Here is a 23266-nt window from a genome sequence, read left to right as displayed (position 1 = left end):
TACCCCACTGGTGCATAAATAACTGTAGATTCCTTAACTTGTGTACACACCTTTCTAGCACTGTACTATTTGTCCTCAGTTGAACATATTAGATGCATCATAATGTCTTAAACTATCACATTAGAATGATGATTACCTTGACCTCGTGTCAAGTTATAAATGTAAATGTTTCTTTGGAATTCATAATCTTGAATAACCATCAAATAGAACGAATAGTTTTGGGTTGGTCTTACCTCCATCATCTTCAAAATATCTAATTATCTTAATTTGCATTTTCTGTTGTAAACAAAATATCAGATTTGTGTCCTCTTCACACCTGGACACAGATAATTTTAAGATGCTCAGGTACCAGTTCAGGCATCTAAACAGGGCACGGACACACTAATCACAGACACAGGAAAATGATCACATGCACACAACTTTAATGTGGACGAAAATAAATGGCCGCTTTTCATATTAATTGTTGTTATCAATTGAAAATTGTCAGATTTCCAGTAGTGTTGGGCTGTAAGTGCCCCCTGAGTTATCTACTGATCTTGGCAGCATACGAATCGTCTGCTGCAGCATATATAAGAAGAAATTACTCACTTGGATGTTTAGTGTTGCATTGTTGTGTTGACTGTACTTATTGCAAGGTCGGCTCTCACGTGTAAAGAACAAAAGGGTCACAATTTGTGTTTGTAATTCAGCATGTAACTGTAACTTCAGTGTCACATCCACTGAGAGGAATTTGTTTGTCCATCTTTTAAACTTAGGAAATATTCCTGCATACATTTTCATTATACATACACAAAATATTTCTACAGCTACAAAAAACCCTTTACACTTACCTGGAGTCCTTAAATCCTAGCTCATAGGGTAAACCAGAGAACGCTGGATGCTGTATTGCTACCCTGCAGTTCTGGCTTGAATGTGTCAGAAGAAGTCTGTTGTTGTTGAAGTTGACCTTAAATCTAAACCCTGAAAGTCCTGAATGAACTCGGCTCTCGTGGGTAAACATTAAGTTCCTGCTTACTCAGAACTAGGAACTACTACAAGAGGCCGTCGTGGCGTCCTGCCCTTCACCAGGACCAAAATAAGTCACTGACTGAATCCACACTCAAATTCAGGCTCCCACATATTTTGTCATTTGTTGACAGAGGGCTGGAAGGAGAGATATTCACAAGGCACCATACGGCGTGCTGACCACGACCCATCAGCTGCACCCTGGATATTTGAATTGTGGCTCACTGAAGACTGAAGACTTTCATCAGTTTTAGACTAAATATGCACTCTTAAAACCTTTACATTACATTCCAGATTTTTGATTCATTACATTTACATTTAGTCATTTAGCAGACGCTTTTATCCAAAGCGACTTACAGGAAAAAAAGGGGAACAATCAAGGTTTAGTGCAATAAGAGCCATTAGTGCAGCAATAAGTGCTAGTGAGGATTCTTTAAGGAGTAGAGTTGTGGTGTGGTGCTTGGAGAGAAGATGCTCTTTGAAGAGCTGAAGGTCTTCAGGAGGTTTTTAAAGGTAGAGGGACGCCCCTGCTCTGGTAGGAACTGGTAGTGTGTTCCACCAACGGGGAACAAGACATACAAAAAGTTTGGATTGCCTTGGACCAACAGGTGGCAGAGCCAGGCGCCGTTCATTGGAGGAGTGCAACGGTCGTGAGGTAGCATATGTCTGAATCAAGGCTGGGTGCAGTACTGGAGACAACTTTATAGGCCAGCATTAGAGATTTGAATTTGATACGGGCTGCAACAGGTAGCCAGTGGAGCTCAATGAGCAGCGGTGTGACATGTGACCTTTTTGGCTGGTTGTAGACCAGGCGCACCGCCGCGCTCTGGATCATCTGAAGCGGTTTTACTGTGCAGTCTGGCCCGTCAGGAGGGCGTTACAGTAGTCAAGTTTTGAGATGACGACAGTTTGTGTCAAGAGTTGAGCTGAGTGATTCAAACTGCATGATATGGGATGCTATGTCAAGAAAACAAGCTCAAATTAACGGCTCATTTGTGGCACAGTTATCTACAAAATAAAACAAACAATCTGAACTTTCACATACATAACTTCACATAAATAACTACATATGAATACACAGCATATTGTAAAGTCCCAATAATAATAATGCCTTATAAACTGGTCATTTTAAATACCTTTACTGGACTTTAACCTTTTAAAGTAAATATACATTTTTAATGTAATTACAAATGTTGATTATAAATCCCAATTTTAAATCTAAAACCTTCATCTGAATATCCAAATAAAAGTCATATAAAACACACTGTATACATCTAAATGGTGCACTCCATCTTCCAATAACCAAAAACCCCTTCGGAATCAACAACAATCATAATATTACGTTTACACATTAACAAATAATGACTTTTTGTGCAGAATTCCAGTTAAATTTTGCACAGAATAGAATAAGTGCTTAAATACAGTACTTGAGTAAATTTAATTACTTTCCACCACTAAATAACACAATTTAATGTCAATTTTTACTTTGAATCAGCCTGCCATGAATCAAAAAAGAAACAGAAATGTTGCCCTCTTGTGTTCAAACAGAGAACAGCTGGATCTCTGTGGGTTTGGCCTCCCAGCTGTTTTGTCCCTGTAGGGCCTCAAGTGCCACTCTGGTCTCCAAGTTTGACTGCTCAGAGAATATGGCTTCAATAATGCTGAGGCCACAGATCGGTATCTTCTGTTTACTCATGTGTCTCATTACCGCTCTGCTGCTTGTATAACTTTTTTTTATTTTGTGTTTATGGAGTGCTGTTGCCCCGAGAGCTGTGTTTTAATTTAACTGCCAGAAATAAATAGGAACAATTTCAATCTAGTTGTGTGACAAATAACGTCTCGTCCAAACCTGTAATGTGAGCTATATTTGACACGGACCACAAGGTGCATGTGAGAAAGAGAGAATTGCTTTCTGTCACGTTTTACAGCCGTTATCAAGCGCTCTCTTTGGTCAGTTTGGGAAAAACCAGACTCATGAATCATGACAGATCTGGCTGTATGGAGGCTATACGGGCCGGATGTATGGATGGATGGGTGTGTTTTCGATGCCTGCAGGGTCTGAGCGTACACTCCCTCTCAAGGTCAAAGGCACGGACATGGTTTGTGTGTGTGTGAGCGGGGGTCGATAGACAGTGGGACCCAGTGTGAGACAGAGCAAGGCGCTCTACCGTGGGATAAGTACAGGTTGGATATAGCAAGGGGTAGTTAAGTGGAAAAGACTAACAGATGCTGGGGCTAGTTTACTCGGGGGGGAGGGAGCCTCACCGCAGCTAGAGCACTAACACCCCAACACACACATACATACGTGAGGCTGCATTCTCACTGTGGCTTAGAAAAAACTACTTTACTGCAATGGCTGGAGAACAGTTTGTATCTCTTTAAGCTATTTTAACAGCAGAAGTCACTCAGTCAAAACAGTCTTCAGTAAAGATGGACACATCACCCGTCAATTTCAGGACACTAAAGCTGGGCTAGGCTGGGTTTTTTTGGTGTTGCTGAGCAAAAATTCCTTAACAAGTTTTTGTATATTTCAATTCAAGTGGTCTGAGGGAAAACTAGACTTTTGCACCTCCTCTTGGCTGTTTTCAGGCTTTAGAAAATTGAGCTTCTGACGGGAGACTGTGGCCAATCACAGCTTCCACAACAATAAAAGACTCGGACAATAAACCCAATGAAAGTCATGTCAGTATCAACAAAGCATTTCAGAGATACAGGGAAATATCTATCTAACAATAAATCTGAGTACTTCTGCCACCACTGATAGTTTTTATAAATATCCAACGAGATTTCTTTAAATTTAATAGCACTTAATTGCTTTTCAAAGAGTGGGATTATTTTCAGTTCTGTCCACCATGACGATAAAACATAATTTCTCAGAAATAGAGTTAAAATAATCTAAACTGGTAGTTCAAACTTAAACCTTTATGACAGTTACATCATTCGGGAGAGTCCTGTGTTTCTATCTTTAGTAGGAATTGAAATGGGAACACACGCATTAAAGAAAAAAAAAAGAAACCAACAGCTTCATACAAAAACTTCATAACAGTTACAAGCCAATCAGAAACAAGACAGAACTTCAAGAAATGCATGAAAACCACTGACTCTGTTAGTGCCATCCATGACCGGATGTTGTTGTAACAACTTTGGATTTGACTGGAATGCTTCCTATCCAACTAAAACTTTATTGTAAACCAAGTTTTCAAAACACACAAACAAAATAAAAAAACATAACTCCACATCTCACTGTCAGCGGGGTCAACAAGAGAACGACCCACGTCACAATCACAATGAAAAATTCACAATAAAAGCCAGGGAATAATTTCTGGGCTATTACGCATGACCTCACCAGCTACACTGTCCAGACACACACACACACACACACACACACACACACACACACACACACACACACACACACACACACACACACACACACACACACACACACACACACACACACACACACACACACACTTGCTCTTTGTCACACACACACACACACACACACACACACACACACTTGCTCTTTGTCACACACACACACACACACACACACACACACACACACACACACACACACACACACACACACACACGCAGATACAAACCACTGGCATACCAGAGAGCCTATATTTAAAATGAGCCCTGGGGATGTTTTTTATTTTCAGCATTTAGACATTCTATCAAAAGTGGTCAATGTGGATACTTGGGTGTAGAGAAAGAGACTGTGTGTGTGTGTGGTGTGTGTGTATCAGTGAGACTGGTGGTTAAACAGGTATGACAATCATAGTGTAGGAATAGCAATGAGTCAACAGTTTTTTTACAATAAGATAATAAATGCACATTCAGAAAATGAGCATGAGAGTCTGATTACGGAATATTTGAGTCAGACCCAAATAGGTACAAATTTGCTAAGGCTGCAAAATACCACCTTCCAAACTTGTAGCCGTTCCAAATACAGCCCTATCATCCCACGTCTCATTTTCAAAGCCTCTCTTTTCTCCCTCTCTCCTCCCACCACAAATCCCAGAACCTCGAGCAGCAGAGAGAGAGAGACACAGACAGAGGAGATGAGGGGAGCATTTAAATCTAGCGTTCCGTGAGTGGTCGGGTCGGTGTCTGGAAATCTTTCACATCCTGTTTACGCCGGGCAGATTTCAGCCCGGGAACCGCAGAGAGCTGGCAGGGCCTCCGCCTGGACACAGCTCCTCTCTCTCTTTTCTATCTGCCTCCCTCGCCTAAAGATCTCAGTCTGCAAACCTTTCCACGCCGCCTCCTTCCTATCAACACCTTCAAACCTAAAGCAAACACATCTAGCTCGCTCCGCTGCCCACGGCCACAGGAATATATACGCCCAAAGTGGAATCAAAATCCTAATAAAAAAGAATCCTTTTCATGCAGACGAAATGTGGCCAAATCACACAACACCCTTTAATATCCAGGTACAGGTTTAATACAGCTATGTTATCATATTTACAGTGTCCTATATCAAACGGAAAGTTCCAGAGAATGAACAAGTTTTCATGCCTGTAAAGAATGGGGTATTTAAGTAAAAATATAACATCTCAAATGTCTGCTAAAGCTGATGAAAGAGCGAAGATTAATGAACAAAGGGTCCGTCTGTCCTCTCGTCCCCCCCTGAGCGAAACAGTTTGTAGTTTTGGTCCTGTAATCATTCTCCTCCCTCACCTCTTCCTCTGGACTCAGCGGCACTTGCAGGTTTTGACCACCATATTGGAGAGTTGCTCAACACGTGGCGTGCGGCCTATGAAGTACATTATGGTGAGGGGCTCCAGGTCCTGAGGCACGCAACATGGCGAGGCGGAGGCCTCAGGGTTCAGTTTGTTGTACAGGGGCAGGATCTGACCAGGGGAAAGAAGTGAAGGACAGTTAATCTGTATCGAACTAAGAAATCAGTTTCTTACTCTGAATGATTGAAGGGATAATAATAATGGCTGATGACATGTCCATTATGAGGAATTAACGGATGATGTGAAGGTCAGTTATTCCTGATAATGGACATCTAGAAGTACATTAACCTGCTTATATGACGGTCACTTCCCAAAACAAAAACACATTAGGACCAGTATTTATGTTTTTTGCACCTGCAATCAGAATCTAAAGTTTTTCACGAGAGTGAAAAGGTTTGATTAATACCTGGAACAACCATTCTCATCCCATAAGGCTTCATGCAATAAAAACATTGTTTAATCCTTTACTAAATGGGACAAACCTTAAATACGACTTGACAATAGTATTTATTTCTAGTCAGTCACAACTTTATGGTAGAATGATTTAAGGTCAATAACATTTACAGTTGATTTACAGGTTTTCATGAACAAATTAAAGGCCATGTGTACCGTTGGCGGCAGCCTGAAGTAGCAAGTTTAATGGCTTCCTAAAATGTTGTGTGACGCAGCAGCTGATAAAGCAGATTATTCTTCATGAATATAAATAATTTCAAGATAAGCCTTTAACTGTCAAAGTTTAACCATTGGCACTATCCTATAACCCTTGTCTCTCAGTGTTTCTTATTTGTCCTTCAAGCAAACCAAATCTTGTGAAAGTCACAGTGGTATTTGTTGTGAGCAGAAAAATGCCTATAAATCTATATTACAATAACAGACTAAGAGGAAAGGAAAAGTTAATCAGAAGGTTATGTAAGAGTCAGTGTGGCTGAAGAGAGAAAAACAGGCTTGTTGTTGCATAAGCCTATATGTTCTGTAGCCGGCTTCTGCGAGGTGACAGCCCATTTATGACACTGGGGTTAACCAGTCTTAGCTAACTGTGGTGTTAGGCCGCCACAAACAATGCACTTAAAGGCAAACGTCAAAGGCATTTCAAAGTTTCTTTACATTGAAGTGTGTTTGGATGTTGATTAGAGTTTGGTCCAAACCAGAATGTTTTACTAGAGAGAGACGGAGGAGTTACTTACTTCAGTTACTGAAGTTGCTTTTGTTTGGACTGAAGCAACTGTTACATAACCATCTATTCATATAATTTGGCTGTGTCCCTCACATTGAGACTCACTGTCACTTTTTCCATTCAATATATTAAACAAACTAGAATTACTGCAAAGCCTCCGCCAACCAGTCAAGTTCCAGTTTACATCCTCGTCTGTCCAGACTCATGAAGATACGACAATAGACAAAGAAGCTACAAATAGTAAAATGTAGACTACACTACACACACATTTTTAACCTGATAGAAGATCTATATGATTACCACAGTGTCATAAAGAAGGCACCCAAGAGAAGTGTCACTAATTCAATCTGATCAAATGTAAAATATGGTCACACTCTTGTCTTCTGTTCCTGAGTTATGGTGTTGAAAAAATGGCCAGAATTGTGTCACAGAGAAGCTGATCTTTATGAATGATCTGTGTGAACTTTAATCATAATGAAATCGTCTCATTTCTTGAGCAATGGCCAAAAACATGTTTTGTGTTTACAGTGACTTTGACCTTTGAAAATCTAATCAGTTCAACTGTGAGTCCAAGATGAGTGATGAGAATTAGACAAAATTGGCTTAGGACATTCGTGAGATGTCACGTTCATGAGAATTGGATGAATGGAGGTACGGACATCCCGAAAACATAATGGCTACAGCAGAGCTGTCTAGAGATTACTGCAAAATATAATTTGAAAAAAAGGACAGCACATTTGACTTTGTTTGACTTTCCTTAAAAGCTGTAGGGCCACCAGTTCTGTCTGAGTGGTTAAAACACATATTGTTGTTATGGTGACGTATTTCACAGTGACCTTATGGGCTTAGAAGAGCTGTAGGTAGTCACAAAATTATATCACTGTACTCATATGTCGGGCTGGGGTATTGCCTTAAATTGTTTGATACTACTGTCAATACAATATAGTTTTCATAACGAGACCAAAAGAGTATAGCTCAATACCTCACTTCATACTGTGTTTCCACAAAAGTGACTTAAAGAGCTCTGTTATTTCTGGTCCACTCCCTTTCTTATTACCAGGCAGTTGGTCGCACAAATAATGCACATCATGTATTTTCTGTCTTGGATAACTTGGTCCCCCCATTACGCTTCAGATTGAAGGTGAAACGTCACAGAGGCGTAAATATTGAGACTTAATACGGCAGTCTGAAAGGGGCTAAAAACATGTGATGCCAGCTTTTGTGCTCCATAGTTTTCAATACTTGGTGCCACGGGCACATTTTTGATTGCCAGTGGAGCTTCAACAGCCAGCCCTGATCATATCTCATCTAACAGAAAGAGAAATAAACCAACTCACCATGTTATAGTGGTTGTTGGCACTCCAGAGGTAAGGACAGTTGCCGGCACAGAAGTTGGCTTTGTAACCTTTGGGCTCGTGGATCCACTTCCAGTTGAGGTCCCGTCTGAAGTCGATGTAGAGTGAGCGCAGGCAGCAGCCCTGGTCTGAACCACTGAGACACAAAACACACATGGAAATATTTCAACTGCCATCCCGCATTTCATGGTCCGGGGCAAGGGCCCAATGCCGGGTCATGGGAAAATGACAACGGGTCACCATTGAAGAACCAGCCATCACAAGGTAATGACTGTGCAGGGCTGCCAGAGTTTTCTCCTGCAGCGTGAGGTAGTCTAAATAAAACACTGCATGCCTGTTCGCCTGCAGTCTAAACACAGGGTCAATATTGTTGGTTTCGCCACACAATAGTCTGCAAAGTTTTGGGTCAGGAGAAAAATCCACCGCCCACCACAAGAAGATTTCACAAGTATAAAACTACAAGTCAGTCAGCCACACATAACACACAAAAGGATGGTTACCGGGAGCAGGTTGTGGTTTCTGTGGCGGCCGCCCTCTTCTTGCGGTTTTTCTTGGCCGGATTGTCAACTCTGTCACTGGGCAACACCGTTAGGATGAGGTGTGGCGTCTTGGTGGTGAAATCTGCCTGACCTTTAACCTGACCGGGCTTTCTTATCTGACGAAGATGCTCATCGTCGACACCTACAGAGAGCAGTTTGACAGTTAATACAAGTGGCTCTCAACCTGAGGGCTGGGACACCCAAAGGGGTCGCAGGATGAACCTGAGGGATTAAGCTTTGCTTTTTGTATCATAAAATACTGGATAGTCTATTAAAATGAAACAAAATTTGAATAAGGAACAGCACACAACAGCACAATTGATTACAAAGAAAGATAAATGTAGTCTAAGAGAAGGGTTTGTGAACTGTTTGCTTCGTATTATAGAGTCACAAGCCAAAAAGGTTGGGAACTACCACGTAAACACCTTTGAGTTCCTACAGTTTGTACATTTTAGATGCCAGAAAAAATGTGGTAATTCATATACAGTTTTAGGCTATGTTTTTATTGGTTATACAGTTTAAAGTGTTTTTCTAAAAAGGCAGTAGGATACATATAGACATTCTACAAATTTTGATTATTGCTGAACAAATATGGACGGTGTATAGACAGAAACAGTTGTTTCCTAAATAAGGAATGACAGCCTGCCTTTGTATCTGATTTCATGGTGTTTCTGAGCTCACAACAAGCCCCCGCTTGTCTTACATCAGTATCAAAAGTTGATTTTTTTTTCCAAGTGGTAAAAAAACCTGGCTGGGCTGAATGTAAATCCTGAGGAAAGTGCCACAATTTGGGGCCTACATGAAGCAACACAGACCGTCTGACATTCAACAGATTCACAGTGTGTGGAAGAACAGTGTCTCCATTATTTCTGTACGATAGTGTACAAGTGACTCATGGATCATTTTGCAGGCGCCTTACAGAAGAGTCTCGACTCATACACCAGATTATAAATCTTACACAAGTGCTTTTATTGCGCTTAAAAAAGCCATTTAAAGGCCAACTTGTTCAATTTCTCATTTTTATGGTCATTCAGATAAAACTGAGGCTAAATTTAACTTAATTTTATTAGTTCATCAAATCTTACAGACGGTAATGTTTAATGATGTATTTGTCTATGCAGGGCTCCACAGTCTTGGTCTTTGGTTGTCATCAATGGCAACCACTTTTTAACATAGAATAGGGACTAAAATAAAAAAACAGCAAAATAAATACATTTTAATATTTGTTGCATTATTGATACTCAATATTGCTTTTGAATCACATCATTGCATCGGTATCAGAGACAATGGCAAAGCAAATTAAGTTTTGGATTATTGGATGATTGAACTAACCTGTCAAAATTATAAATAAATGTGCAAATTCATTAAAACTGAAAAAGAACCAGATGAGCCTTAAAGAAAAACTCAAAGAAAATTTGTTAAATCTAGAGAGGCAAAGTTTCCCAGTATCTTTGAACAAGGTGGGAAATGAAACAGCACGGCATGTAACAACATACACCTCAATAAGTGACACGCGATCAAGTCCACTAGTTCAAAGTAGCACTCTTACTTACACTTACTGTAATGAAGATCGTATTCTCTTTCATTTTAATTATTTAGCTGACATATAGCTACATTAATCACTCTAAATACAATGTGACTAAAATGATAAACATCTTTTTAGTTTTGACAATGAAAGTCCCTGTTAAGGCCTGTTACATGTTGTAGTTAGCTCAACAGCTTTCACATGAGGCCCAAACACAACGAATGTTGCATGTTGACCAGTCATCCTCACAGAACCAAGTCTCATTATCATCATGTTCAGGCTGAATTTAAAATCTCAGTCTTTCACTGAATGTCTCGCTCAGTGACATGAAACAGTCGTTCAACTCTGCATTTTTCTCCGAGGGATGTGACATTTTTCCCTCTTGTCAAAATATAAATATAGTTTTAGATTTAAAGTCACTGGAGGTTAATCCAACCCCATAAAGCTGCTCAAGTCATCCGCTCTGCACATGCATATCAAGACTTGGCTAACATGATATGCACTGCAAAAAAACAGAATTGCAACAAACCTGCAAAGAGAGCCTCCAGCTCCTCACTCTTGTTCGGAACAATGTTGTTGGTGGACGGGACGAAGGTGCAGCAGGGACAGTGGACGCCCAACTTCAGGCCGAGATTATTCTCTAATTAGTGGGAAAAACACACATTGAGATCAGCTGCTGAATATGAAGTACTGTACACTGTATATATAATTCTGTATGAGTAATTACATAGAGAAAGTGCAGAGGCGAACCTGGATCTGAAATCCAGTCTTTAATGGTTTCTGTGACCTCCACAGAAATCCACGATCCCTTCGCCTTCGGCTGAACAGTGCGAGAGTCAATATAGCGTTGAGTGGAGGTGCTCTCTTCATCTGGCTTCAGCAGCTGATATTAAACACACACACACACACACACACAGACAGAAAGAGTGATGTAGCTGACATCAAGATAGTTGGTAAATGTTATAATTTCCACTGTGGTAAATGGGGCAGTGAGTTCATCTTTCTTCATTTTTACATAACACATGAATGGCACAGAGCCGAACACTGTGTCACTGTGTGTCATAGAAACCAATAACAACCAGCAAATCTTTCATCGGGAATGTAAATTATGTTTGCTCACTTTCTTTGGGCGAACATATTTCTGTGAGAGGTGTGAAATGTCTCCCTGGAGTCAAAATATAAATACAGCGTAATCTATGAAGATTTATTGCCATAATAGTTTTGTTGGCCCGATGCCAAAATTCCTGGAGGGAAAAATCTGCCCCCAAAACAAATTTGAATGGTATTTGTGGTCACACCTTGCAAATTTGAACATTATTTTTCAAAAAAGAAGAAACAACTCCTGCTTATTTTTGCACTTAAAGAGGACTGAAGGGATTTTCAAGAAGTGTGTATTCAGGGTCTCCGTCATAATTGTGGAAAAATAAAAAGACATCCAAAGGTCTCTCACTGACATTGCAAATTACATACTAGTTTTGTGGCTCTGCTGCAGTCGAAGTGATAAAGAGGTGAATTGTTTTGTACCTGATAGATCTCCACTCTCTGCTCTGAGGCCCGGGCCTGCGGGTTGGGAGCTCTGAAGATCCTGAACTCAGCCTTGACCAGGGTGCTGTTGGTCAGGTCCACTCCACTGACGTCAAAGTGGACGACTCTGTAATGGGGGTTGGGGGCTGCTGGCTGTACCGCATCTGGATGAAAACAAAAAAAATCATAAAAAGGATGATGAATGACCCAACAACTTCTCATGCATTCTACGACAATGTTTTATTTATAGTTTGGGTTAAAAAGCGCTGTGGGGCTGATGCATTGTCTCGGACATAATTACTACTGATGAGTGTCTAGAAACGAAATTATAGGTTTGGGCATAGTGAGTAAAAGCGTCTGGTCTTATGTTTAATATATGGGTAATTGTTGCGTTCACGGGTTTCACTGTATGAAACATCACCTCCCATCTAGACAGTTATGTAATTATGCACAATGTTGTACCCAGTAACATTAATCTTACACTCTCCCAAACAAGGTCCATCAACATCAAGTCAAGTTTCTATTCATGAGAGCAACGAATGACAGACCACAGCTTCAAGTTTGCCACAATAAAGCTGCTCTGAAGGCATCAGAGACTTAAGTGCCTTGCTCAGGGGTACATGTGCAGCAGCTTTTGCAGACGAGGGGCGGGATAATTCCTGATAACTTGAAATCTGTATCTGACAGATTAAGATATTAGTTATCATAAAAAAAATCATTTTTATTCCAACACTTATCAACTCTACAAAATATAGTGCATTGCTACAGATTGAACCATCACTTGGGGCAGATGTATTAAAATGCATCAAAGCATCAACAATTTAACTATGGAGAAAGGACTTTTACACCACAAATTCTTCTTCTCAACTTTGAACAACACAATTTTGCTGCTAATTCTCTTGTACTATTAATTGTGTAACATTTTGAATGCATCAAATTTACCCTTAAAGAAGTGCTTTTTGCATGCTTTTACTTGGGGTGGGGGAAATGATGGAGGTGAAGTCTATTCGGACAGTGTGATGCATAAAAGAAAGAGAGTGATAATGCTACATCTATTTAAAATTGAGTCTGCTGCTACTATTTTGTCAACCTTTGGACCTTCTTAAACTGTTCTGTTTCTTCTGAAAAACAGGACTGAAGTGATTTTAAAGAAGTGTGTATTCAGGGTCTCCATCATAATTCTGGAAAAATAAAGACATCCAAAGGACTCTCACTGATATTGCAAATTACAGACCAGAAGGTCTACAGATAGGCCTGCATATCGTTTAAAGGGGTCAGAAGCCAAATAAACTTGGGAATCATTATATAATGTAATTTGGATAATTTTCAATAGTTTCTTTTTGGACCCCGGACCACACATTGACGAGCTCTGTCATAAATCACACTTGGACTCACTTGTGTCGGTGCGGGGCGGCAGCATGTCTATCCTCTGCACCTCTTTGGCATAATAATCCTCCTCGCTGCTCTCGCGCTCGCACGTGGACTCGGCCAGACGCGCGCGCTCCTTCAGCAACTCCCGCGTGCTGTTGTAGAGCAGCATGACCTCCGGGGGCACCGAGCCAGCCGGCGGGTCCTCGTCCTTCGCCGGTGGGCTCCGGATGCGGAGCTTGCTGAGGATCTGCCCGCGGACCGCCTCGATGCGCCGGGACTTCTGCGCGTCCAGGTTGATGGAGTGGCACGTGTTGAAACCCTCCACCAGCAACACACCGGAGAACCGGAGCAGGAGCAGCAGCAGCGCGAGACGGGGTAGCCACATTGTCCGGTGAGGAGACGGAGGGAGAGAGACACTCGTGGCGGCCGTGGAGGAAATCTAGCTGAAACTATTGTCAGTAAATCTTCAAAAGACTCAAAAACCCCAAAATGAAGAAATGAGTGCGTAAAGTGGTTTAAACTGAGGGTTAGACAAAATGCCTCCAAACTACTGGAATAATATAAAGGCCAACAAATCCAATATCCAGTTCTAACAGGCTATTTTGGTCAAAACCACTTTCCGTGGAAAGAAAAACCACATCTGCTGACTTTACATTTATTCTGCTAAGGTAATTTTACATTGTTCATCCATGCGCCTGCATATTTTAACACTACATGCAAATAGACGCATTGTCATTTAATATTTAAAGTTTAAGTCATTGCATTTAAAAGGGAAAAAAACTTCTAAACGCCAAATTATATCACTCAACCACCAAACTCTACTATAAAATCCTCACATTTAGAGATTGGAAATTTGCCTGACGCTTGAATTCGGTGCGCTCAAAAGCTCTGGTGTTGTTCCGTGCGCGCTTTCCGCCTGTCAAGGTGAAGATATTTAATTACAGTGTAACTAATTCGCTAATTGTTATCCGTCTCCGTTTTGCGTCGTCCATCCTCGGATAATTCAACAGCTTTCAGGAGAAGAGTCACCTCAGGAGCTCAGCCCATGTCGCAAATCCTCCAAACAAAAACCTTCATCTGAAGCAGCACGGCTCCCGTGCGTTCACCTCCGAAAGACCCATTTGTGGAGCAAAAAACTGGCCCATACCCGTTTCCAGAAAACGTAGTTAAAAAAGACCCAATGAGCTTCTCTCATTCCCCGTTATAAGTAAACAGAAGGCAGCCTGCACTAAGACGTAAGAAACTGTTGATTTATGTTGGGAAAACCATGGTGGGCCTGTTAATCCCCCTCATATAAACATCAAAACACGGAAAAAGTCAGACGACATAAAAACACATGACGCAGAAAAATATATGAAAGAAGTCCTTGTGCTACGATTTTTTTTTAAAAAAAGAGAGGAAACTCTAAAGTAAATTACAGATCCCCGGTCTAAATGAGCTCCAGCCTGAAAGCTCTTCTGAAAACAGTGAGACCTGCTGCATGATGTGACTCCATTATCCTGCAGATCCTCCGGGAGAAATGCTCAGACAGAAGGAGGAGGTGGAGGAGGGAGGGACTGGATGTGAGAGAGGAGGAGGAGGAGGAGGAGGGTTGCCACCAAAGTGAAGGGAGCGTGTGATTATGTAGGCATGAGCCATCTTCTCTCTCTCTCTCTCTCTCTCTCTCTCTCTCTCTCTCACACACACACACACACACACACACAGCAATTTATTCTTTCCGCAAAAATGCATGCATTGCCCTCAATCCACAGGTAAACACCCCCTGAGGACGTATTACACTTAAAGGAATAGTTCAGCGTTTGGGAAATGTGCAACTCATTCTTGCCTTACAAATATGAAGGTAAGGTCAGCTAACAGCTGGTGTTATGGTTTAACTGGTGACCATGTTAACTGGCCACTTTCAGCTGTTGAACACAGGAAGCAAATAAGGAGCTGCCCTCTTTGTTTAGCTTTTCATTACAATGTAAAAAAATTATATTTGGGGTCTATTTTTTGGGGTCATACATCTTGAACATATAAAGGTGATGGCTGTGGCGTCACCGCGGTGGCACACCTGAGCCAGTTCAAATCCGGCTTGGACCTCCTTCCCACCTGTCTCCCTCCCCCCTTCACTCTGTCACTGTCTCTCTTTCAATAAAGCTATAAAAATGCCCAAAAATATATATTTTAACAAAAGGTAACTGCAATTTTACGCTTAAAGTCGCCAGTTAACAAGGTTACCAGGTTAGCTAGCTAAACCTTAACACCGGTTAGCTTAAAATAAACACTAATAACAGAGAGAATCCGCCTATGTTAGCCTGTTTACAAAAAAATCCAAAACACAAACTAGCACTTCTAAAACTCATTAATATCTTGGTTTTAAATGCCTGAAAAAGACAAAAGAAACAAAACTATCGTTACATTAGCGGTTTAAGTGATGCGTTGCTAGGAGACCAGTTGAAGCTCAGTCAGCTAAGGTAAATATTTTCCCTACATGACCATAAAATGGCGAATTGTGGTTATTTTCATGTCGGTTTTTGTACAAATTAAACAAATGAGACATCTCACCTTAATAAGTGAGCTTAATAGTTATTAGTAGGGTCATTTTAATAATAATAATAATAATGCATCGGTTTTATATAGCGCTTTTCAAAATACACAAAGACGCTTAATTTACCTTTGGTTTACCTTTACTTTGTTTTTAGTCTTTTTTTTTAACTAAGCTAACTTAACAGGCTGTCAGTAGTAGTTTTATAATACCTAACTTGAGCAGCCTGGATATTTGATTGTTAAGCTTCGGTTTAAAATATTACTTATTATATATTTTTTCCTGACGTCATGACATAATCGAAGCAACATCGAGCCCTTACGTCAACTTCGCTCGGAAATACCTGCTTGAAACTCCATGGCTGTTTTTGTATTATAATAGGTATAAACCAAGTTCATACTTTAGTATAAAAATACAGAACTAGACATTTTTGTCATTTCATCTCTTATTTGTTATATTTGAAACTGTGTTCACATTTGCAACATTTAAAATTCTTAATTTAGCATGATTGTGTATTGAAAGTCAAACAACAACAAAAAAACATCTTTTGGATTTAAAATGTTAAAGTATGTCAAAGTGAAAACAGTAAAGATTTTTAAGTGGCTGAAAAGTATTAAAAAAATTGACAAAATAGTCCAAGACTCCAAAAAGTACAGTCCCCCTCAATCCATACACTAAGAACTATGAAGTTAATTGCTTCACTATGTGATTATCCTGGTATTTTCAAATACATTGAATACAAAAGTGTATTAAGAAGCTGCTGCTGACAGTAACATCTTTTATTTTAGCAATACACTTAACATACCGCAGAGAAGCAAGAAAACAGAGAAGCAAAGTTTCCAAAATGTGAAAAATAATGGTTGATTAAGTAGAAGTTGAGAAGGAAAAAGTATTAGCCAACGCCAGGGATTTCAAAATAAAGCTTTCGTAAGGATCTCATGGGATTTTCAGCTCAGACTGACTCATGCCATAGCTTAAGGCTTATCCTAATTTTATTAAATTACTCCACAGCACATCCCTTTTTATCTTTATCTTTTTTAGCTTTCAATCTAGGCCCTTTCTTTCCTCTCTGTTCCTCTTTCGGTCTCATTGTTAATTACAGCTCAGAACTTGGAGAGGACTGTTAATCTGTCAGGGGAGGTTTTTATTGCTGCTCTGCTGCCATCCTATTATACCATTATTATAGTTGCGGGTGCAGGCCTGTAATTGCTGTAAGTAGAAGGAAAAGGTAGGAGAGACTCAGGCTGCCTTGAGGCTTCTGGTCAGGGCACCCCCCCTCCTTCTCCTTCATCATCTGTCCTGGCAAGGTTTTTAAAAAATGATAACACCGCCTGCGAACAAACAGGCTCCTGTTCTAACTTGACTTCTGCACCATCTTGGACAAATTAAGTGTCTTGCTGATCATTTCTGGCTGTCTATTTGAACTTTTCCTTTTAGCGGTCTTTAAAAGATCAGACACACCATTGGGCATCTTAAATCACTTAAGCCCTCCCAGGTGGGTTGTTGTTGTTGTCGTTGTGTGTGTGTGTGTGTGTGTGTGTGTGTTGCAATGTGTGGCATAAAAGAAAAGAAAAAGAAAAGACTTCCTCAAAAACAACTTCTAGCCTGCCTTTTTTTTCTTCCTCTTTTCCTCAAAGCCAAATATAGACAAGCCACTGCCACGTCATCTAGTCCTCAGCACTTTCTTAAACCCTGAGAGAGGGCGAGATGGGGTTCAGAGCCTGCCTCTCCTCCAGGGAGCCTCAGGGGTTATAGATTCTAGTCTTCAATATAAGCGAATCCATATTTTCCACAAAAACCTAAAGCAATTTTGTCTGTAATTGAAATAAGGACAGTTTTATTGAAAAAAAAGAAAAGAAGAGAACCCAAACAGTTACAAAAATAAATACAGATAAAACCACCGGGGGTTACTCTCTGGGAACATTTCCATCTGTTATTCCTCCTCTGGCAGCATCAGCCACTTAAATGTCATAACAACAATCGTACAAACAGTGTGGCCTATTTTTCTCATGGCACCAACTTAAGTCCAGCCTCTCTCTTCTCTGTGAATACCCACAATCCCATTCAAGTGACAGTTTGGGGCGAGGATGCGTATGAGAAATGTTGATGTTGTGGAGCTGCTGTCTACACCTCGTCCTCGCTCAGCAGCATGTTGGGGATTCCTCTGGATATTGGGAACTCTCGTCCTGATTCAGGGCACTGCAGGCAGCCCTCTATCACCTCCACCTGCAACACACACACACACAGCCAAGACCAGAGCTTAGAGACCACCACTAGATGATGCCACCGAGCAAAATACAATATATAGTCAAAAGTATATGGACATTCATGTCACCATACTTTTGGTTTTGCCCAGGCCTCTTAGTTCCTCTCAATGCTCCAGTAAACAATAGGGGTTTTCGGGCTAGAGAGGACTTTTTTCTCCCCATAGTTTCAGAAGTGTCTTTTTTACTGTGTACTACAAGAACTAGGAATGATCACAATTCTTAGAACACCATGTGGAGGGACTGTTTTTTACAGCCTTATTCCAAAAATGTTGGGGTGCCCATCTCAGCTTTGTAATGTATTCAATTGAATGTAGGTGATTGCATTCTGTTTGTATTATGTTTTTCACGGAATCATTACTCTTGGAATCAGGGTTGCAGCTCCCACCTCAGAGTCGGTACTCTTTCCACACACTCACAGGATAAAAAAGCCTACATCCTCTGAAGCTGCTGTCCACTCTCCTCCTGGTAAAGTAATCTGACAATGGCTGGGAGTGAGGCGGAGGGACCACGGAGGGCGCTAGGGAGGTAACTTAACTTCTTCTAATTTGTGGTTTGATAAATAGTAAATTAATCAATGCAGCCACACATAAAATCACATCAAACTGTGCATGGCTTCATGTAAAGTGGGTTGGAAAAACGATGGATGCAAACCTGCCGGCTTACTATTGGAATGAAAAAAACCCAAAACCTTAAGGGATTATAGTTCTTAGGGGAGCTCCCCAGTGGCTGTTCGTCTCAGAGATTCCCTAAATGGTTTAAAAATGCCAAATATACTTTAGACCATGGGTTCCCAGCCCCTGGCCTGTAGCGCGGTTCATGGCTGTGGAACATTTGATACTGAGCCACAAGACAAAAACATGATTCTGAATAGACAACTTAATAATAACTGTATGAGTTATTAAGTTATAGGTAGGCTGAGATAACCAGCCCATCATCAACATCACATCATAATGAAATCTGTGAGGCCATTACCGGAATCTTAATGAGATGTTTATCTGTATTATTCTTTTTAAAAAAAACAACCTATTTATACAGTATATTATACTAGGGCGATATGGCCAAAGTATTTTTTATGCTTCCAGCCATGGCCATCACCGGCGCAGACATGTTTTATGAGGGAGGAAATGCATTCAGCACATTTTTAGACCTCAGGGAATGATGCAGTACATTTTGGTGAATAAAACCAAAAGTAAACAAGAAATAGTTTCAGCAGTTTGGGGAAGCTCCCTTACTGTTTCAACATGACAATGCTCCCGTGCACAAAGCCAGATCTGTACAGAAATAGGGTTTTGGTGTGGAGAAACATGACTGGCCTGCACAAAGTCCTGACCTCAACCTCGTCCAACACCTTTGAACTGGAACCAGTACTGGACCTCACTAATGGTCTTGTGGCTGAATGGCACTAAATCCCTGCAGCCAGGCTCAAAAATGTTGTGGAAAGTCTTCCCAGAAGAGTGGAGGCTGTCATAGTAGCACAAAGTGGCTATGACACAGTGGGCAGCTGTGGCTCGGGAGGAAGAGTGGGTTCGTCCACTAATTACAGGGTCAATGGTGTGATTCCTGGCTCCTTAGTGTGTGGATAAGAGGCAAAGTATAAAGAGTTTTATCCATTATCGGAGAAAAGTGAGGCATCTATTAACTATTAATGCCAAAAACTTTGGAACAAGGTATTCAACAATCACGTGTGAAATGTCTGGGAGTTAGCATTTTGACCATGCATTATATATATTGGGGTAAGAATAAGGTCTAAAACTCAAGTATTTTAGTTTCAGTGTTTGATCTCTCCATAAATGGCACTCTCCTCAGCTGCAAGGACGTGGTGCAGTTATAAACAACAAAACACTGAGCAGGAAACGACCACATGAAAGCTTTGCTGCTAATTGCTATTGCCAGTAATAGAAAGAGGATGTGAAGTGCCCTCCGTACCTTTCTGTGTTTATGTCTGAGTGAATATTGTGAGCTGTTTGGGTTTTATCCAAAACGTGTACTTAAGTGTCCTACACAAAGTTATCCCATAATTATCATAATGATTCATTTACTGTGTTAAGTAACACAAGAACAGGAAGCAGGAAAGACTCTGTTTCAAAAACACAAAAAGGACAAAGACACCTCTTCTTTAAGTTAAAAAAAGGTTTCAGGCTTGTGAAAAAGTTTTGGTTTGAATGAAAATGAAAAGTTAAAGAGCTTAAACAACTTGTGAATTGGAACATTTGGCAAAAAACAAGAACTTTGTGTTTACGGCAACATAGTACAGCTTGATCAAAATAGCTGATTAATGGATGAACAGAGAATTGTGTAAAAAATAAATAAATGTACTTTTAGAATCAATTGACGGTTTCAGTCAATTTTAAATAAGAACGATAACACTCTTGGGATCCAGCTTTGTCAACGTTTTTCAGTTTTTTTATCAATATAAACTAAATAGCTTTGGGTTTTGGACAACACATTCAGAACATCAATACAGCAGTTAAGTTAAGTAGCAGTAAACAACTATTTACTATGCAAAGATACAGTGGAGTAATGTGTCCTGGGCAGAGAATGAACATAGTCCCTCCAAGTGTTTTTTAATCTTCTCTGTTGTTTGTTGACAGCAAACAACCACAAATTGTTGAGGTCTAGCTGTGTCTGTATGTTTGTGCAGATTAATTGAATAAAAGAAGTCGTTAATCACAACCCTAAAAAAGAACACATTCATTTAAATTCTGCTTCTACATACTGTAGTAAAAGGTACCACTGCTGTCAAAAACATCCACCAGTACTGACTTCTTACCTCTAAAAGCACTCTGTGAACTTTCTTCAGGAAGTCTTCGTTGCTCTCATACTCTGGCACCAGCTCACCTGGCAGGTCCTGCCGATGACCCAACTAAAGAGACAGAAACAAGTGTTGGAATTGGCAGATCTAAATTTACACCCCAGTTATGGAATACTGTTTACTGTATTCTGGAGGATCCAGTTTAGGAGTACACACTTGTTAACCATTCCCTCATCTACAACTGCTTTTACAAGTATAAAGTACTCCACTTCAGGACTGTTCTATAAAAGATTATAATGTGAGATTTCTTTCATTTTTATTCATGTTTCCCAATAAATAAACCCAAGACAACATCTTACAGTGAATCTCTGAACAACTGGTAATAAAAATCTTTTCTGATATCTCATAATAGCCTTTTCCCATTATGAATTGATGAATTGTTCCAAATCGAAGAAAATCTTTGTTTTTTAATAGATACAGCTTAGAAACTGCATGTGTCTGAAACGCTCCAAAATCACCCTGGTTTCATGTTTATAATGTGAGTCATCACAAGTCTTGACTTTTACGACCTGACTCACCTCGTCTGCAGCCTGGACCAGAGCGCTCCACTCCAGTTTGGGGATCATCCGGGAGACAAACTGAGGGTTGAAGTCTACCTCATTTACCTTCACCTCAGTTGCCTGCACAACGAGAACAACAAAGTGCATTAGTGTGAACATTCAGGGTCATCTTACTCAGTAGTCCTTCCACACACATTATGTCCATGTTCAAAATCACTTCCCCTGCAATTTGTTCCCACTATCACCGACATAAAAAAACACCTGATTAAATTAAGGACCAGTAGCCTGAAATTATCCCCACATAATTGTTCAGTATAGTGTCACATATGTCTATTTTTTTTTGCATTTGAGTAAAAACTACAGTGTAGATGCTAAACAAAAGTTTTTTCATTCCCATAAAAAGGTGTATTTCAGTGTTTTCGGGTTGGACAGTTTTGGGTTGCATTGTGTGGGATGATATGTGCTTGGGCAGGTGGGTCAGATTAGAGCTGGTTTACCGTAAATTGAGCTGTTCTTTTATTGTTTAATGTTAAAATATATTGTATCCTTAGTTATGCAGTCACTTTATGTAAGTTTGGCATAACAGTTTTGATTCATTCAACTGAGATGCAACATGAGTTGCCATCATTATCACCCCGTAGAGTTTTCGCAAATCTGTATTTCATTATTATAGAAACCAATATGCATCTCAACATCATTAATTGTTTGGTTTTTTTAATAGCATGGGATTGTGTGCACTTCTCTCTCCCACTTCCTTTGTGTGGGTTTGGGAAGCATACACTGTCAGGACCTCTCGTAGTTTACCAAGTTAGACAACATTTAAGCTGCCATTTGGCTGAAACAGAAACAGACAATAGTCTTATAGTAGCCTTGTATAATGCTAATATAATGCTTCCTATCATCGTTGAATATTACACTAGCTAACAAACTGTGACTTGACCCACAGAAGTATCAAATATGCAATAGTTAATTATATAGAAACCAATTTATGTTAAAACATAAAGCTATGGGTGCAATTCTACTCGAGTCTTGCATATTTAAAAATAAAGAAATTATTTCTGCAGTTTAGGAGAGAAAGTTGTTTTTTACCTGCTGCAAGCCTGCTAACCTCTAGTTAGGTTGTTATTAAACGTCACATGTTGTACGAGAATCAAATTAACAACCATGACATATTCAGTGATAACCTACAAGTAGCATTGAACTCTCATTTCATTTATTATTCGAAATAACCCCTTCAGGACCTTATATGATGCTTTGAGTCAGCGGTGTTAGCATTAGCCGTGTAGCTCTCCGGTGTTGACAGTTTACCTTGATGAGCAGCGGGTATCCTTTAGTGACGCCCTTCACGTGAGACGTCAACATGTTGTGCGTGAGCAGCTTCATGTTTACAAACAACTGTCACCGGTTCGGCACTACTTTAACGTTTATTTACTATGAAAGTCAACAGTCTTTCATCTACGTTTAAATCACGCTGCAGCGTTTACATGTGGACCGGAAGTGCAGCTTGTTGCACCGCCTAAAAAGTTCCCCGAAGCGTCATCTCTTCGACAGTTGGTTCCTAACAAATAAGTACCATCTTTGAGAAGTATCCACACAAACAGTAATTATGGGCGAATATTGAATAGGAAATTTAAAATCCAAAAGTCTTAATTATAAATGACATTATTTATTTAGCCCTCTGATGTCACTAGTTTTGTCTTTTGGGATCCAAACATCAACCAAATAAAATATTTTAGTAAAAAATTAAAGTTATTTAAAAAAGATCCAAGATTTCAACTTTCAGCGACTGCTCCAGTGTGTGTGTGTGTGTGTGTATATATATATATATATTTGCATAGTGAAATATTATTGCAGATGTCCAAATTAACATAAAATCCAATTGTCAGAAAATTGTACCTAAAATAACATAATATTTG

At 40.1% G+C, this 23266-nt stretch overlaps 2 protein-coding genes across 2 annotated transcripts; both read right to left on the bottom strand.

Moving 5' to 3' along the window:
- Positions 1 to 5435: 5435 nt before the first annotated feature.
- tgfb5 (transforming growth factor, beta 5) lies at positions 5436 to 14771 on the bottom strand. Its single transcript, XM_059346285.1, has 7 exons — positions 13269 to 14771; positions 11874 to 12037; positions 11100 to 11232; positions 10879 to 10989; positions 8786 to 8966; positions 8268 to 8421; positions 5436 to 5867 (listed from the first exon to the last, which is right to left on the bottom strand). The coding sequence occupies exons 1-7, from the start codon at positions 13627 to 13629 to the stop codon at positions 5709 to 5711; spliced, it is 1263 nt and encodes a 420-aa protein (XP_059202268.1). The 5' UTR covers positions 13630 to 14771; the 3' UTR covers positions 5436 to 5708.
- A 2808-nt stretch (positions 14772 to 17579) lies between these two features.
- On the bottom strand, positions 17580 to 22871 carry trmt112 (tRNA methyltransferase activator subunit 11-2). Its single transcript, XM_059345893.1, has 4 exons — positions 22659 to 22871; positions 21369 to 21470; positions 20809 to 20901; positions 17580 to 17997 (listed from the first exon to the last, which is right to left on the bottom strand). The coding sequence occupies exons 1-4, from the start codon at positions 22731 to 22733 to the stop codon at positions 17896 to 17898; spliced, it is 372 nt and encodes a 123-aa protein (XP_059201876.1). The 5' UTR covers positions 22734 to 22871; the 3' UTR covers positions 17580 to 17895.
- Positions 22872 to 23266: the final 395 nt, after the last annotated feature.

This window comes from Centropristis striata, chromosome 12 (genome assembly GCF_030273125.1).
Source record: "Centropristis striata isolate RG_2023a ecotype Rhode Island chromosome 12, C.striata_1.0, whole genome shotgun sequence".
NCBI classification, from domain to species: domain Eukaryota; kingdom Metazoa; phylum Chordata; class Actinopteri; order Perciformes; family Serranidae; genus Centropristis; species Centropristis striata.
Note: the sequence above shows the minus strand (reverse complement) of the source record. Positions and strands in the feature narration are given on the sequence as shown.

What these genes read in the sequence shown, in the direction of transcription:
- tgfb5 (XM_059346285.1), bottom strand. Translation starts at nt 13,629, where the DNA reads ATGTGGCTACCCCGTCTCGCGCTGCTGCTGCTCCTGCTCCGGTTCTCC. An exon ending in GCCGCCCCGCACCGACACAA is followed by an intron (nt 12,038 to 13,268) that starts GTGAGTCCAAGT and finishes GTTTTCATCCAG; the next exon opens with ATGCGGTACAGCCAGCAGCC. An exon ending in CCAACAACCACTATAACATG is followed by an intron (nt 5,868 to 8,267) that starts GTGAGTTGGTTT and finishes TCCCCTGGTCAG; the next exon opens with ATCCTGCCCCTGTACAACAA.
- trmt112 (XM_059345893.1), bottom strand. Translation starts at nt 22,733, where the DNA reads ATGAAGCTGCTCACGCACAACATGTTGACGTCTCACGTGAAGGGCGTC. An exon ending in TGGTCCAGGCTGCAGACGAG is followed by an intron (nt 20,902 to 21,368) that starts GTGAGTCAGGTC and finishes CTGTCTCTTTAG; the next exon opens with TTGGGTCATCGGCAGGACCT. An exon ending in TTCACAGAGTGCTTTTAGAG is followed by an intron (nt 17,998 to 20,808) that starts GTAAGAAGTCAG and finishes TGTGTGTTGCAG; the next exon opens with GTGGAGGTGATAGAGGGCTG.